The sequence below is a fragment of the Numida meleagris genome, chromosome 5 (genome assembly GCF_002078875.1).
Source record: "Numida meleagris isolate 19003 breed g44 Domestic line chromosome 5, NumMel1.0, whole genome shotgun sequence".
NCBI lineage: Eukaryota > Metazoa > Chordata > Aves > Galliformes > Numididae > Numida > Numida meleagris.
The window spans coordinates 50,234,876-50,252,728 of NC_034413.1; the positions used below are offsets into that span (position 1 = coordinate 50,234,876).

Consider the following 17,853-nt stretch of genomic DNA (forward strand, 5'->3'; position numbering starts at 1 on the left):
CGGGTACTCGGCACGCTCCCTGTGAGGAGGTGGCCTGGCAACTCCTCGCTCGCAGAGAGGACACTGAAACCCAGCGGCATCAAAATCATAAATACAAGTTGCTCCTAAATCAACTTTTGGACTCCAGAAAAGCAGAGAGTGCCAAATAATGATCTCAATAGATTTATTTCTCAAGTCTCGACAAGCTGGAGCTATTTTACTTATTTCTGATATTCAGCACAAATGCTCCATCTCAAAGAAACTCTGTAATTCTTAATTATAGCTTTTTATAGATCTCTAAATCAATCTCTTCCCTTTGCATTACTCAAGTCCTTTGCCCCTGCCTGAAGACATAAAGCTCCGTGCATAGGTGCTGCCCTGAAGAGAGGACAGATGTCTGACACTCATGAATGCCCTAAGTGCCCTACTGGACTAGAACAATTCTTAACCATGTTAACTACATTCATATACTTCAAATTAGCCCTTTGGGAAGCTATTTTAGATTGAGAGCTCCTCATTCAACCAATCCAAACTCCTCCTCTCCTAAGGATGTCTGGCAGGCAGACCGAAAGCCACTTCTGCAAAGTGCCCCTAGGAGTTCCCTGCTTCATCCCCAGTGCCTTTACTCTGACCCACACCAGGGATCCTACCCACCTGTCCTACCAGACAGGACCTCAATATCCCTGATCTGCTCCAAAAGCTTCTCCCCACGCATTCTTCCTGCTCACCTAGTCCCAGCCCTGTGGCCTTTCATTAAGGCTGTCCTCCATTCCCTCTTAAATCTCGCCCCAAGAGCCAAGGGCAGCACTACCAGGAGGCACGAGGTGATGACAGCACTGCTGAGAGCCTGGGCCTCAGGGAGGGGCAAGAAGAGCAGAGATGTGAGGCAGGAGAGCAGTATGGGGCAGCAACACAGGCAGGGCTGGCAGTGGTGTAGCCAGCCAAGCGCTGCCGCTGGTAAGGGGAAGGCACTGGCGCCTCTGCTGCTGCTGTAGGGCTCACGGTCTTCAGGTCAGCCTCCAAAAGAGACAATGATATTTGCAAAGCAAATGGGACAAAATCAAAGTAAGCGTTCCTTTTCATTTTCTAATTTTCTTGTCATACTTCTAGAGCAATCCTGTTTCCTGCCATGAGAAAAAAAAGAAGTTATTACTTAGCAGAAAACATCTAATAATAAAATCCTGATTAGAGGAAGACTGCTTTGTCTTAATGGAGCCAGAAGCAACTATAGAAGGATATTCTATTACAAACTGTAATTATATTGCTTCTTAAAAACAAGAAATAGCTAACTCAGAATGAAATACGTACAGTACTGTAATTATTACAAAATAAAGTCATTTCTCCTCTGGCCTAACAAAAGATTAGGCAGGCAAACCCTTCAAAGGACTGATTCAAATGAAGCTACAAAATGTATGTGTCTGAGCAAACTGGCAAGAGCCACCTAAGAGACTTGTTCATGGCAACTGAACAGGAGCTAAAGGGATCCTTTAAGTTGGATTACCTCCCCCTCCAAAACAAAACAAAAAAAGCCCATGTCCGTGTCCCCAGCCTGACATATACTGCAATATAAAACCAAAACAGCCTGACAAATTTAGTATTTACAAACCATTCCTCAACTACAAGCACTTCAGCAGAAGGCTTCAATAGCCTGTGCAGCAGACAGTTTCGTATTAAGCAAAAAAGGGAACTATTTTTTCACTGTACATAGGCAGGAACTGTTTGTGTTCACACACGTACATCCTAATGTACAAAATGCATAACCAGCTTAAATGTCATGCCTCTATGTGCAGGAGCAATGAAGGCGGTCAGTTTTCCCTGCATGTTTTCTCTAAGCCAAACTGCAGCTTGTCTTAATACATAAAACATGCACATAAGAGATTTACTTTTGCACTGGCATATTACACTGCAGGTAGACTCACTGAGAATGTAAAATATCTAAAGGCAGAAGGGCATCTGTTTTTCAAACTGCATTCATTTCCCTCAGCACTAAAACTGGCCTAAGACCTTTAGACATAACTCAGCTGCAATAAACAGAAGAAATTTTTCAGAGATCAAAGGACAAAAAGATATTATTTTCTCTCTTTCTGATTGCTGATCTGAAACTAATGTTGTGCAGGGGGAAAAAATGCTAAGCATATCGAGTAATTCAGTGATCAACTGAACAACATTTCAACAATCTCTTCTGGGCAATTTGAGCAGTCAGCTTCTCAAAACTACCACAGCCAGAGTTTAATATTCTGCACCACTTGAAAGCTGGCACTCTAATTCTTCTTATAGCATAAATACTCATTTCCTACCCTGTTAAAATGTGATTGATGCTAAGCAACTCTAAACAAATTCTCTACCATATATCCTATTAATATTTGCAACAGTTCAGAAATTGATTATTCAAAATGTGGCGTAACATGCTTGCAATTCACAGAGCCACGGAACTATTCATTATTCCCTGAGATACAGCATCAGTCTCTCTATATTCCTGAACAAGTGAACAGTTGAACATCACTAAACCAAGCGTCTTACTCTGTGTAAGAGATATAGTCATCAGTGTGTATTGGATCACTAAGGCATGACAGCAGCAGGTTATGCTCAGCACGTTCAGATGCATGCACGTTGCATAGAAGCTGCTGAGCTACTGCAGATGTGCAAGCAGGCTGAGCCACTGAGGAGCACAGAGCAGCTGAGCTGGAAGGCACCACAGAGGTGCTGGAGCTGGAGCAGGTCGCCCCAGGCTGTCACCAGCTGGGTTCTGAGCATCCCCAGGGATGGAGACATGGAGACTCCACAACTGCTCTGAGCAACCAGTGCCAGTGTTAAATCAGATTCACAGCTCTGTTTTTTTTTTTGTTTCTCCCCCCCCCCCACAATCATTCTTACCATTCCACTCACACAAAGCACAGTATTCACAATCACAGGTAGGAGGAGGAGAAGGCTATTAGAACAGCCATTGTTATGTATGCTTTTCCTTTCAGATACACAATTTTTCATTCTCAAAAATATTTGCGAGGCGTTTATACCTTCGCAGTACCAGAATGAACTGTTCCGTGTCTATGCAAGGTTTGAGCAAATCTACAAGTGGGGGTATTGGCCAAGATCCTGGATAACATCTAGAAAAATTTTCCACTTGGAACAAATTGAGCAATTTTGCCTTTATTTAGTTTCAGTCTTGGAGTGATACATAATACAGAAGAGCTAGAAGGCCATGACCCACTGGCAAAGGTATTTATTATTTTCAAGGCAGATAACTGCTTTTGACACTGATGTGCTTTTGGAAAGCAAAGGCAAGGTCATAATTTTGTTTCTAAAATGATTCAGTGGTGTAGCAGAAATGCTAAATCATGGCTTGAACCAGTGATTGAGCACCCAGTGGGAAGGCAGGGCCAATGCAGGGGAGCTCAGGTGCATCCAATGTCCCTGAGTGACCGGAAGGGGTGGGGCCAGGATCTACCCCCTCCCCAACCTCATTTAAAGGCTGGCAGTGGAGGCAAGGGTGTCTTGCTGGAGATCCTTATGTACCTGAGGTCTTCTGAGGGTGAGCAGTTTTTTTTCCCCTTTGTTTCTGCGTCCACAGTTGCTGCATTTGGGTTTATCCTTGCTTGCTGCAGCCTAGAACTTTGCCACCTTGTTATTATTGCTGTGGTTCCCATTGCATTATAGCATTACACTTGGTGAGCTAGCCAGATGCTTATTCAGGATGGATTATCTAAAAAAAATTGGTGCACTGGATGGTCATTGGGACCCCTAATACACTGAAAGAGGAACTCCAAGGGAAAACTCCAGATTCCAGGGTTGTCCATGGCTGAGTGCCACTCAGATTATTGAACAATGGGGACTTCTAAGGGACAATGGTCCCATTATTAAATCCCCTTCAAAACTGGCTGAATTTTTGAGTAAATTAAAACACGTTTTCGATACGTAAGGAAAGAGCAGTAGCAGCAGCACCTGCTGTAGCATGGCCCTTGCTACTAACTATTAATGTGTATCATTCCTCTGAGGAAGAATTGAAAGATGAAAATGAGCTTTTAAAAGCTCATATTAGACAACTGGAAAATAAAACTAAACCTCTGACAGGGCAAACTGCCTTACCTTCAAATGGCACTTCCCCTCTGAAATTAAGAACCATATCATTAGAGGGGAAAAAGGACTTGGATCCTGGATCCTTGGATCCTGGTTGAGTCTAAGAATAAAAAGAAAGCAAAGCAGACTGAAATCCAACTAGAGGATCTGGGAACCTCAGATCCTCTAGAAATAAGACCAGTAATAGTTCAAGGAAAAAAAGAAAGTCTAAGGTAAACCAGCAGGGTTGTCACCTGAGGAGTGGCCCCCTGCCCACGCATCACATGTAACAGGGGGCCTGTACACAGCCACCCAACTCATGGATCTGTTACAATAACTTAAGCAAAAACCACGAGAGAGTGTACCAGCCTACCTCTTGAGGTTATGAGAGGTGGGGGCCCGAAGTGTGGAAGGACCTGAATTTTCTAAACCTGCATCTATTACCTCACATCCAGCCCTCTGACTGTAAGCAATTGTGATACATAATGAGGAAAACCATTCACTAATTCAATGGATAATGGCAGCGTGTAGAATTGTCTGGCCAAACAAAGTGATGTATTGATAAATACTGATCTATCGACTTCAAGGGAAGATCTTCAAAATTATATTAGAGAATTGGGAATGAAGGAGGCAATTTATGACTATGCTTTTGAGAGTCCAGACCTGGTTAAATTTTCAGCAAGGATGAAGGACCTCATATTATGACAAGCTCCTTCCCATCAGTACGGTACACTGGTGTCTGTATTGAGCCCTTTTAGTGGCCTTGGAGGCCATTATCCAACAAGCCACTCAGTTGGTGGCTGATCTAGGGGAGACAGAGCTCCTTCAAGCCAGGCACGATATCCGGACGCTGGAAGGGGCAGAAGTTCTCTCCGTAATGAAAAACTAGGAAACCTGCCTCACAGATTTCTTTACTGGGACCAATGTTGGTATCCTGAAAACAGATGTTTAATGACTTATAACCAGGGCTGGGGTTCAATTTGCGAAAATTGATTGCCAGCCAACTCATGTCCTCCTCCAGCTATGGAGGCAGTTGGAGGAAAATCAAAAGTTTCAAAATATCCCCCAAAAAAGCAGGGTAAGAATTATTGGAAAAAGTACCAATGAAAATATGGAACCTGGAAGATTTCCTAGTTTCCAGCAAGAGGAAGAAGCCTCCTCAAGTGACCCAGGCCACTATGCCTGAGCCACCTCAGGAAAAAGAACTGGCAATTGCAGTTACTTGTGTTACCAGGGATGCCAGCCATCCCGTACCTAGGGCCCTCAGACAAGACTGGAGGCCCTATGTTGAATTTACTATTTTTTGGTCCCGAAATAAAACACAGTGGGCTATGGCTCTAGTTGACACGGGTGCAGAAACATCAGTTATTTATGGTGATCCAACCAAATTCCAGGGAGACAGAGTGATGATTGGTGGGTTTGGGGGACAGACCATCCCTGTGACCCAGACATGGCTGAAGTTGGAAGCTGGGCATCTCCCACCTTGGGAGTATAAGGTGTCTATTGCCCCAGTCCCAGAGTATATACTGGACACAGATATACTACAAGGTCTGACTCTCCAGACATCTGCAGGAGAGTTCAGACTGAGAGAGAGGTGTATTAGTATCCAGGTAATGCAGGTGATATTAAGAGGCCATGCAAAACATGAGCCTATTCGCTTGCCAAATCCGCACTGGATTACTAATACTAAACAGTATTACTCCCAATTATAGCATTACAAGTGGACAGGACTGAAGGACTGTACCTTCAGTCACGGTAAGCTGCTGCACATCCAGCAGAAGATCAATAGAATAAGCACTGAGCACTTCTCTGCAAAAATACAGGAACACTGCCAGCAATTTTGTGTTAGATACCTGCATGTTATATTACCTAAAAAAAGGAAACAAGCATTGCTTAACCTGTGACTCTCAGATAAAAGATGAGGTTCTATGCTTATTAAATTTTAGGAAGGTCCAGAAGTATATGAACCCCTCTGATGCTTTCAGAGTCCCACATTCATAGTATAATTGTCATCACGAGAGCCTGAGGCTAGTGAAAGCAATCATCCCAAAGGGGAGGCGAGAGGAAGAGCAACTCAGAAAGGAGGGAAAGGAAGGAGCCAGGCACTGCAGTATTTCTTGGTTCTAGAGTTTCAAATGAGCATTTTTCTTATGCTATACACATGCCTACATGCAGTACAGCTTTCAGTCTGTATTTGTAATTCCAGTGAGAAATAAGTATCCTTTCTAGAATATTCATAAAGGCTACAGAGTAGACAAACACAACAGAATCAACTCCTACTCACATTTGTGAATATCCTTGTGTTCCACAATGTAAGTGAATAAAAAGTCATAAGGGGATCGTGCTAGTAAATGGCATGAAGCAGTGCTGACAGAGACCATAATCCCCACATCCTGAGGAACCGGGGTTCTAGCCCTTAGAATGTAAGTGCTGCCAGAGATAACATCTATAAATCAACAAGTCCCAGCCCAACAGCCTAGCACAACTTTAAGGATGCCTGTGGGTCCCTCTCACGTACCCAAATTTGAGGTTCTCTGTGTTTCCTCTGCTGTACCAGCCACAGGCAAGCATGCTCTGAAAACCAAACCAGGACTTCTGTGTTAAGAGTCTCTACAGACCCAGCTCCTGGGACAACTGCTGACTTCTTCCCCCACAGTCTGGCAGAGATGGTAATACCATTTCCTTGCAGTATTTGCTTTTTCTGGGCTTATGTAGCAGGAAGAAATAAGAACAGAGACGAGGGAGAAACCTGACCGATGCACTGACGTTCTACGCACAATGTACTGAGTGCATTTTGAACTTCTCAGCCAGAAACTATCCGAGGTGCACATTTGCTCCTTGAGAGCACTTCTGATAAAAAGCATAACAGTTAAGCACATCACCTCTACTTATGACAAAGCTCATGTTTGGTGCACACAGCCCAGCTGTGGTGCAAATAATAATAATTTGCAATAAGAGCAAATGATGCATATTATACTTCTCAGCTTCATAACAGCAACACAAGAAACATGGCACTTGTAAAGGAAAGTGATTAGATCAAAGTGAAGGTGCCCCTTGCACAGCTGGGACCTGCAGGCTCGGTTAGTGAGCAGAGGTGGTGATGGCCGCCTGCTGCCCGCAGGTGTGCGCTCCGCCACGGCAGCGCGAACCTTGCAAGGTGCCACAGCGGCTGTCCTGCGGGACGAGCGCGCCCAGCGCACAGATCTGCACGGATCTGAGGACAGCCGGCTTGCCGGGGAGGCGGTCGGGCCTTCCCCAAGCAGTCCTCGCGGGGCAGGCAGGCCGGCTCTCCTCCCGCGCCTCGGAGAGGTCACGCAGGCTCCGGCCGCAGCAAGGGCGCTGGGCCCTCAGAGCCCAGCGGGATCCGTGCGCCCCGCCCGGGCCTGCAGCCCCGCGGCACAGGGGTCCCGCCGGCTCCGGCAGGGGACGGGGCCCGGCCTCCCGCGGCCTGCGGGCGGCCGTCCCCGGCGCCCCGCCAGGCGGGGCCGAGCGCACCCACGATCACCAGCGGCCACCCCGGGCCGGCACCCGCCCCACCGGCCGCCTGCCCCTCACCGGCCAGCTGGTTCATGAAGGCCTCCGCCACCAGCGACATGCTGCGCAGGGCGAGCCCCGCCGGGCTGAGGGCACAGGCAGGAACTGGGGCCGCGCCGCGGGGCCGACTGCATCCGGGCCCGCCCCGCCGCCCGGCCCGCCTCCCGCCTCGCACCGCCCGCTCCCCCGGCGGCCTTGCGTGGCAGCTGCTCGCCGCGCGGGCGAGGTTTGCGCCGCGGCTGCTGTGGGGGCGTGCTCGGGCAGCGGCCTGAGGAGGGAGGGTATAGCGGAGCCCTGCGCTGTGGGGGCCGGGCGGGCAGGAGCCGGTGCCTCCTAGAGGGCTCCTGCTGGGCCTGGGAGTACCTCGTCCAAAGAGCCTGTGCCGTTCTCAGCCAGCGCGGATATGCACATATCCCAAGTAAAAGCAGATATGCCAATAAAGAAATGCAGAGAGCTGATGTACAGTGTAATTCCCGCGTGGGGACCTGCTGCTGGGATGTGAGGGAGAGACTCATCTGGAAATGATATGTTGCAAAGCTGCGCGTACACTGTTAAAGCTAAATGCAAATGCAAACATTTCAAAATGTGGAAGTGTACTATGAAGCCAAACAACTTTAATTCCATCCGTTAAAATCCTGTTCTGGGGGTGGAGGGAACACAGTGCAGATCTTACTGTTCCTTAGTTCCATGCCATGAACCACAAATGACACATTCGCCATCTCCTATGAGGGTTGCTGCACAGGCTGTAGCCTCTTTGCAGCCCTGTGTCAACCACACAGAATTTCAGACTTTATAAAAAGAGAGTCACACAATGTGAAGGACATCTCTGTGTATTACAATACACCTTCTCCGTGCCAATTACGACTGCCAACAAAAGCAACTTCACTGGGCTCCATATGCAACATTTCTGCAGAACTTTTCCTTCAATAATAGGTAGAGGATAGAAATTGAGAGAATTATGAACAAACTGATATTTGGGGAATTATATCTCCTTAGTTAATCCAGTCTGAGGAAAAATCCCTTTGAATTTGTTCCCAACTGAAATGTTATCTGAGATACAACTGCATATGTAGCCATGGCATAATAATTCTCTTTGCCTGGAAATATAATCAAATGAAGATTGAAAACAAAACTACAATCTGACAAATGGTAGCAGGAAACACTGGCCAACATCATGATGGATGAGAATATTTATCATAATTCTGAGTATTGTGATGGATTCTTGGGCTGACTTAGCCACGTCTCTATCCAGTAAACAGTAGTAAAGCCTTTGCTCGGGGAGTGATGACATTTGTTATTTAACTCATGACAGATGCCAAATCCTTCAGCAGTATAAACATGGCTGACATCTGAAATACTGCAGACACTCCAGCTTCACTCAAGGAGAAAAATGAAATAAGTATACATGGAAGTATAATTGCAGATGTTTTCCAGCCTTTTCTTGGTAATATATTATGTGTACACAACTTCGACTATGGTCCTATGGAGAGGAGACATGGCAAGGGTACACTGGACCAGTAGAGCAACATCAAAGGACTTTTAAAAGTGCTCTGAATCCAACAAAGCCCCCAGTCACGGGCAATCTCTACTACTGAAGGAAAGTTGGCTTAACTAGCTTTCTCCGCATGACATGTAGAAACAGTATCTAAAGAGCTGAAAGGTGTAAGTTCAGGCTGTTTCACTTTTTTCTCTTTTTTTTTTCTTATAAAAAGATCCCCATGCTTTTTGTTTTTAAATTCAGTGTGGGTAAGAGCTATTGGGAATGCTGTAACCAGCCCTAGGATCTGCCAAGGCAACTCAATCCATCTTCTGTTCCTCTGGCACTTACAGTGTATGGAGCTTCAACACATGTGAGGACTTAATCCCAGTAGTTCTCTGAAGATAACAGAAACATCTAAATATGGTTTAGAGTCTGAAAGCAGAAAAAAAGATCAACCTCTAACTGCCTGAACTAATTGCAAATTAGAATTCTTCCCTGAAAGGAACAAGAACAAAGATATTAGATGTGGCTGTGTATCATTGGAATATGTACCAATTGGATTGTTCATTTTTTGACCTTTAGAAAAATGATCAATTAGGCAAGGTGGCACTAAATTAACTGAATTTAACAGGAGATTATTTCCAGGAATGACAGGTGCTTTTCTCATGGATCATACCAGATATATCCTTTTCAACATGTGAATGCTTTCTGAAGCGTCTTGTGGATGATAACTAAAGGGAATCAGTTAAGGTTATAGCTGCCTTTCCTTCATCACAAGTTAAGATTCCATAATACAAACTTTGTGTTTTGAAATGTACACCTTGGCCTTAAACCACCATTAATGTCTTACTCTTAATTCTGCAACATAAAGGCTATCTAAAGTTTAGGAAAATGCCATTAAATTACATTATGGATACAATATGTAAATTTTTGTAAATGTCCATGCCTCCAAAGTGCGCCAAGACAAAAACACTCAGGCTCCCTTCTCTGAGACTGGAGATCAGGAATCGCTCCTGCTGAGCCTGGCTTCCTTCAGGGCCATCATACAGATCATTTCTTCAGCTGGCCATGCAATTCACAAGCTTCCTTCTACAATACTTACTTCATACCATGGAAAGCTTCCCAACTTTCACAAATTTCAAAGGCATAACAGCAGATCCCAAGATGGAAGTCCCTCAGATTTCAATACTGAGAGAAGGATGCACTTTTAGATAGAATTTCAAGGGAAACCAAAAGGCAGAATTGGGGAATCTGCAGGGCTTTGTATTTCAGAAGGTCAACTGAAGTAGTGTAGCAGAAATGCCAAGTCACAGCTTGAACCAGTGATTGAGCACCTGGTGGGAAGGCAGGGCCAACGCAGGAGAGCTCAGGTGCATGCAATGCCCCTGAGTGACCAGAAGGGGTGGAGCCCAGATCCACCCCTTCCCAGACCTCATTTAAGGGTTGACAGAGAGATCTGAGGGTGTCTGCCAGTGTATTCATATTTACTTGTGGTCTTCTAAAGGTGAGCAGTTTTTTCTTTGTTTTTGTGTCTCCAGCTGCTGCGTTTGGGCTTGTTCTCATTTGCTGTGGCCTAGGGTTGTGCCACTCCACTATAATTTCTGTACTTTGCTGCACATTATAACATTACAGCATTACAAGTAGATATAGCAGAACCACTACCCATTAATAAGGGTCTCACTTTACCAAAGATTGCCCTGCTAATGAAGTACAGTTTTCAAATAGCCCACTTCTCTGTGTAGGCTGCCTTTAGTAGGTAAGCCTTTAATCACTAGGGTTGGATTTTCCACCAGGGAAACAAGACTGTCATGTATGTATATGTATGTTCCATTTAAAATCGATTAGAATTTGAAAAGGGATTAATCCATTCCTAAAAAAAAAAAAAAAAATCCCAGGACTCCTCTTATCAGTTCCCTTGATGTTATTTGGGCAATTTTTAACAGGCATATTCAATTTGTATCACTTTTCTGTTCCACTTTAATAATTAATAAAATGCTCAGCATTACTATGAGTAGCACATAACAACAGCTGCAGTATAAATCCCTTGCAGACAGCCTTGAGTTGTTAGTAATGTTTTTACAGGAGGAATTTAGAGATGACAATGAAAGACTTCTGGTCTTCTGCATTAAGCTGCTTAGTTTTTAATGCGTCCGCTGTTGCTGGCTGTGCCATGTAAAGTTTTGCTGTCAACTGTGTGATAGAATGTAAGGTTGAACAAATCCCCAGAAAGGGCAGGAATTTGAGTTTCTCTGGGCCTGAGTTCTTCTGGGTTTCATGTGCAGTTCCCAAGTTCATGGAACACATTTTAGGCAAGTCTAATCTAGGCTTTGAAGGATCTAAGGCAATCTAGGCTCTAGTTTCTCTGAAGAGAAACCCTTGCTGTTGGTGTTTGGCACACAACACAATGTTATTGTGTGCCAGACACCAACAGCAAGGGTTTCTCTTCAGAGAACTGTTGAGGTGGTAGTGCAAGCTGTTCTGTGTTGCAGCGTGACCTTTCTTCATCCCAGGATGTTTGACAGACTATTTCAGAGCACTTTCTCTGCCCAAACCACTGTGATCCATTTCCGTGGAGCAGGTTTCTAACAATTCCTGCCTTTCCAAATCACAGGAGGAGTGCTGACAGTTGTGGATTCAATTAGGAATGGTTCTTTCTGAAAGAGAATTGTGCTGGAATTTCACTGGTGAGTGAAATCTCTGAAACAGTCTGTTTGTGTGGAACAGCTGGTGCTTGAGAATAGGCCAAGTGGTAGTGAGGGATTCCTCTCATTTAGAGGCAACAAACAAACCGGCATAGGAATGCCTTCTCCTTGCCTGGCCCACTGCCAGGCTGTTCCTCTGATGTAACTTAGGGCATCCTGGGGGCTGCTCTGAATTATGCTGCCTGTCAGTGTCTTTAAAAAGCTATTATGGCTGTTGGGAATCTCTGCAATGAAGGAAGATTTGAGCATGTCCTTCCCTGCCAACACATTGAGTGCCAGGCAACAGCAGGAGGGTGTTTCTACCATGACTTCATGCCAGAGGTGATCTGTGTGCAGAGCAGCAGAAACAGATGGATCCGGATTAATGTGATCAGATAGATCTCACAGAGTATTTGGTATGTCTGTCATGCAAGTGTTTGCTTGTCAACTGTTTCGCATAATCCACTGTTTTTCCTTATGAGGAATGGTGCCAAAATCACCCAAGTATGAGCAAGTTACAAGGTTTTCAGTCCTGCAAAATCCAGTGAGCTTACTGAGATACCACTCTGTGAGGGACCAAAGTCAACACTGAGGCTTAACTTCCTCCTCCACAGCTCCTGTGCATGTCCTTGGGAAGTTGACATTCATGCCTTGTGGGAGCATCTAGCAATTAGTCAGGAATAAAGGTGTTTCTGTGAAAGTTCAGGTGTATTTTACAGTAGATATCGTGCTACAAATATTAACTGCTTGATGGTGAGAGTATTCCCTTATTTTCATTGCCGGGCAGGTAGAAATTTTGGTCTAATAGTTGTGTAAGCAGTGTAAGGCATGATTTCTAGGAATGTGCTTCTATAAAACTGAAGTAGAGTATTAACACAAACCACATTGTGCTTATGGAAGATACTGCATACTTAATTGACAAATCAGTTAATGCTGATGCATTTCCAACAGCACACATGAGGATGGAAAGAGTTTTAATAGAGTTCTAAGAGGTACAAGAATAACACTTGTGAAAGCAAATAGGGGATCTCAAACTGTGTATGAAAGCAATTTGATGAATCATTTTCTTCTTGCTTTCTCACTTACTTCCTTTCTTGCCTTCTTTTATTCAGTGGGGTCAGATTTTTCAGGGGTGCCAAGTCTCTTAGCACATCTGTCATCCTCACAGCTGCAATGAGCAAGTATCAAAGCTGCTGTGCAGAAATCCTCTCTTCACTCTTTACTCACTGGAGGTATCATCAGCCCCCAGGCTCCTGCACATTGCTGTCATTTGTGGCAGCTGCTGAGGAGATCTTCCCTGTGCTCTGAAGCAGCCCCATCTCACCTGGACTTCCCCTGGTTTCCCTGCACATGCTCTCACACAGCCACCACTGCCTTCCTCCACCTTCCCCGCTGTGCTGACCCTTTGGCTGCCTTAGGTCCAACCTGTCATAACGGTCTGCTTCCATACTTGTCCATGTTTTCTGAATCCCTAATTGATGAGACAAATATTAATTCATTTGTTTATTATTTATTTAATTCAAAGCATGGATCATGGTTGCATTGCCAAAACTGCAGGAATGTCAAAGCAGCAATCATGGCTCCAACTGGCAGTAGCAATTGCTCTAAATGTTCATCCTGATGTTTGTGTGTCTTACATGGCTGCAAAATCCTAAATTATCTTGCTAATGAAAGTCAGAATAATTGCTCACAGTTTGACTGAACACACAGGTTAGGCAAGTCTTCTCAAACTCTAGAGATGGTATCTGTAAAATTAAGGAGCTGCAACTGAGCTCAGTTTCTGGACAAGTGTGGTAAATACTGAGGGGGTTTATTAATTCATCAAAGCTCCTTATAAGATGGTCTGAATCCTCCTCTGGAGGCTAGCATAGAAAGAATTAACTTTCTTCTTCTTCCTGTAGAAGTGATCGCAACTGCCTACCCTGTATGGAGGGAAGAGGCAGCTGTAATTAATTATTTATCCATAGTGCGCTATAAGGGATGTGCTGTGATTAATTGTAGAGCTGGGCAGGAAATGGCTTCCTTGTCCCAAAAGATTTTTTTAGATTAAAAATGTGCTGCTGTTCCACACCAGGATAAAGCCAAAACCCCTTTAAAAGTTTTAGGAGTAGAAGACCAAAACAAACACAAAAATCAGTCTTATGTGTACAACTCTTGCAAAACAAAAGCCCGACAGAAATTTGTAACAGCTAAGAAGAAAGTTTGCTATGGAATTCCTGGGGATCTACCCACAGCGTAGCCTTGAGCAGCATGCAGGTGAGGAGCTTTCGTGGCTGAGAGCCCTGCGCCAACCAGCACACTGGTGTGGGGACACAGAGATCACTGATCCCATGTGTGCGCCCCAGCTGCTGAGCCAGGGCAGGACAGAGCTTGTGGCTGCTTTTGTGGAGGCACTGTGAATCCCACTGCAGCAGAAGAGCTGCGACCAGCTCTGCCCAAATGCTTGGTCCTCAGAGCAGCAATCTGTTGTTTGTATGGACCTTTCTGTTTTTACAGAAAAATGCTACGGAGCTGAGTCATCTTTTACAAACCTGTTTGCCTCCAGATGTGAAATCTCCTTTTCTGAAAAAGCTTACAGGGAAGCGAGTTTCTATTCTTCTGATTCATTCCCCCATATGCTTCATAAATAAGAGGCTTTTCTCATGATTGTTTCCAGCACTTCCAGTTTAAACATGTAGCCTGACCATACAGGAGTGCCCTGGTGTATTTCTGAGGGAGGCTGAAAACTGATTCACTAGATGTGCTGTAGCAGAAACATCATAAGTAGAATCTATGCCATTTAAATCACTGTCTTGTTCCATAAAAGGAACAAGAAAAGCTTTTCTGTATCTTCATTACAGCCGTAGAAGTTCATACTTGACATAGTTGCTCCCGGGGGTGTAACAGTGGTAAAGAAAAAAATGATGGTGACTGACATGACTTGAATCTATATACATTAAAAGCATATGGTCTTGTTAACAGTAGGTATGAGCTGGTGAGGCTGGGTACCTCCAGGGATTTGTAAGGGCATGTGGCAGAGCAGATTGATGCCTTTCCTGGCAGTAGTAGAAGGATGTGAGAAAAGCACCAGGTGTCTCCTTTGGTCTTTTTTGAGGCCAAGCAGCCAGAAATAAAAACTGCATGTTGTGTGAGGAAATACTGCTCGCTTAGTAGTGCAGTGATGATTTCAGGATATTTTACAAAGAATATGTACTTTGAAGGTTTTTGAATGCTGACGCAGAGGAGTTTTGAGGCACATGAGTCAGATTTGGTTTCTATTAACATGCAAAGAATGGAGACTTAGCTGAACTCCAGTTCAATCCAGCTAACAGCCACATGTAACATTCCCAATCCATTATCTCCTCTTAATTCCCCAAAGGCTAGCGGAAGATACAAAGCTAATATTGTTAGAATCTGAAGTCGTCTTAGTCAGTTGTTTAGAATTAAACTTATTTATTAAAATGAATACCTGGGTTTGCCAATATATCTCAGCTCTGGTAAAGGAGACTTACGCTGCTGAGTCATATGGTCAGTCAGCCTGCACTTTCAGCATAGCTGAATGTAGCCTGGAAACAGCATGAGAACTCCTGAACTCCTGAGTGGTGAGCTCTTTGCAGCATGGGATGTCAATTACAATGCTGACCATGCGATCTTCTTGTAGGAGGCCTAGCTGCAAAGTTTGCATCACTGTGATGTCATGTGGAAAGGAACAGAATGACCCTTCAGTAATTTCTTCCTTTGGCAGGGCGAGCAAGATGGACAGAGTTGGCTGTCACTGTCTCAGCCCCAAGCTTCCACTCCTGTCTCAAACTCCCTGAGCCCATCTCCAAGTGGAGCCTCATGAGCTATGTGTGGTGGAAGGTCAGGACACTTTAAAGATTTCTCCTATAAGGTGCCAGTTACTAGCATTAGGGTGGCAATATTCAGTTTGATCTTGTCCAGGCTGCAGAACAAATGTGATAGCATCAGTTTTCCCACAGTGAAATCTTACTAAATAACAAATAGGTCTTTAGAACTGGATAGTTCTGTGGGGTTCTTTTCATAACCATTATGTTTGGCTAGTTCAGTTCTAGATCCCTGTAGTCATTCTAAAGCAGAAATATGCCTTCAGAAGCAATGAAGCCCAAGTCTTCTAGAAGTGAAATCGTTGACTTGGCCATAGTGCCTCCTCCCTGAAAGACTGTACAGGCTATATGAAGGGAGGACCCCCTATTTGCAGAGCTGGTGCACAGTGTTAAAAAGCAGAGCACATTTTGGTGGCATTCTGAGTTTGCACACTTCAGCTATCATAGGTGTTGACCTAGGCCATAGCAGCCCTGGATTCATTTATGCTTTTTATGCTTCTCTCTTATCCACTTACCATACAACAGGTTTTAGGAAATGAATTGCAGACTGGTGGTGACTGCAGAGCCGCGTGTCCCAGTCTGAATGTAACTGCTGCTGACAACATCCAGATATGCCATCACTACTTTATTAAATCCAATGGGCTTTAAATTTAGGGAAAAGTTGCCAGAGAAAAAGGGCAGAGCCATGCCTTTGAAAGCATGACTGTCTTCCTCTGAGGTAGATGAGGTCACAGATGACGCAGCAGCGAAGTAGATAGCACTGACAACATGCAGACAGGATGCAGTGCATTTATTTTTATCACATTTATAATTGTCCCCAGAGTTGTGATGGCTCTTTTCTCATGTGGCTCTTGTTATAACAATTCACACTTGTGAACTCTCAAATCAGATTAGTGAATCTACTTAGTACTATTTTTGAAAAGCAACCAGAGGCACCAGGTGGTCCATTTCTTGAGTAAGACGTGACTTTGAGGGTGTTCAGCAGTCCTGTACTCCTTATTTTTTTAACTGGCTGCCTGCTCACATTAAAGTCGCAGTGCTGATTACAATTACAAAGCTCATAGTGTAGGATATTGCCATGTTGCGTGCGTGGTGTTTTGGGGCTAGTTTCTCCAGCATAAGAAAATAGGTGTGATAGCCCACTGCCATCATGTATTCACACTCATTCAGTCAAATGAATAATTAAGAGGTAGATAGGGTTTATTGACAGGCTATTAACACTACTGGATAATTGTCTTTGGATTTGATACACTAGGGTGTTGAAGGAAATGCCTCCACATATAAATGGTGTAATTTATAAATCCATAAGTGTGTGGGTTTTTTAAAAATTATTTGAATATCTATGCTTAACATATGGATATGGTACTAGCGAGTGCTGGGAATAAAGGCAGTGTCCACTATCTGAGCAGTGACTGGACAAAATCCAATCTTCAGTAGCCATTAAAAAATTTAGTGAGATTTTATCTGTTCTCAAGTACCACTCTAAACTTTATTGAGTTTAATCTAGTTTACTTGTTAAAGGAACATAAAAAGAGACATTAGGAATGCAGATTTAGTGTCGTACAACAGTCAAGATGAAGAATAATGGCTAGGAAGCCTTAGCTCTCAGGCTCTGCTTCTATACTAATGTCACAAAAATCATATTACTGGGACGCAGCTATCTTTCATAGGCTGTAAAGGCAGAATGGATGGCTCCTTTACCCCAGCAGAACTAGCTATTCTGATACAATGTGCACAGCCAGAGCAGGGTCAATTGAGCCATCACGAGGAGCTTTGCTCTCCACAGAGCTGCATGAGTGTGAGCACCTTGACAGGAATATCCACGCTTGCTGGGCGTATCCCTGTGAGGCCAGGGGCCAGACAGTTTGAGTATGGTCTGCATCATGTTTTCATAAGGCATGATATTCTACCCTGGCTAAAAGTGCCCTGGTCTCCAGAATAAACTGAAATTTCTTTTGTTTTCTTGACTTATTTGTAACATTACGGAAGGGTAGTTAAAAGATGTGTTTCCTCAGTGGTGTGAAGACTGATAGACTGATAAGAATTGTATTTGTTCATATATTTGCTTACAGTTGTTTTACAATCTGTTAATCACCAGGGAAACGAAAGCACGAGATTAAAAAAATTGTTTATGAAAAGCTCTTTTGTGAGCACATGGCCTAATTCTTTCAGCAGAGGAACAATTTGTTCTCAGGGCTGTACCTGTACCTGAGTTTTCATCACTCTATACAGGTGTCCGTGTAAGTCAAGGAAGACTCAAACGTTGCCCAGCTGAGGATTATTTTGTTCATTTGGCTGGTGC

At 44.2% G+C, this 17,853-nt stretch overlaps 1 protein-coding gene across 1 annotated transcript in view; it reads right to left on the reverse strand.

Moving 5' to 3' along the window:
* MTX2 (metaxin 2) overlaps window positions 1-7,744 on the reverse strand; it is a 34,396-nt gene extending 26,652 nt beyond the window's left edge. The window contains exon 1 of the mRNA XM_021397911.1: window positions 7,588-7,744. Within this exon, the coding sequence (XP_021253586.1) occupies window positions 7,588-7,627 (40 nt within the window). The 5' untranslated portion in view covers window positions 7,628-7,744. The remainder of the gene's footprint in view (window positions 1-7,587) is intronic.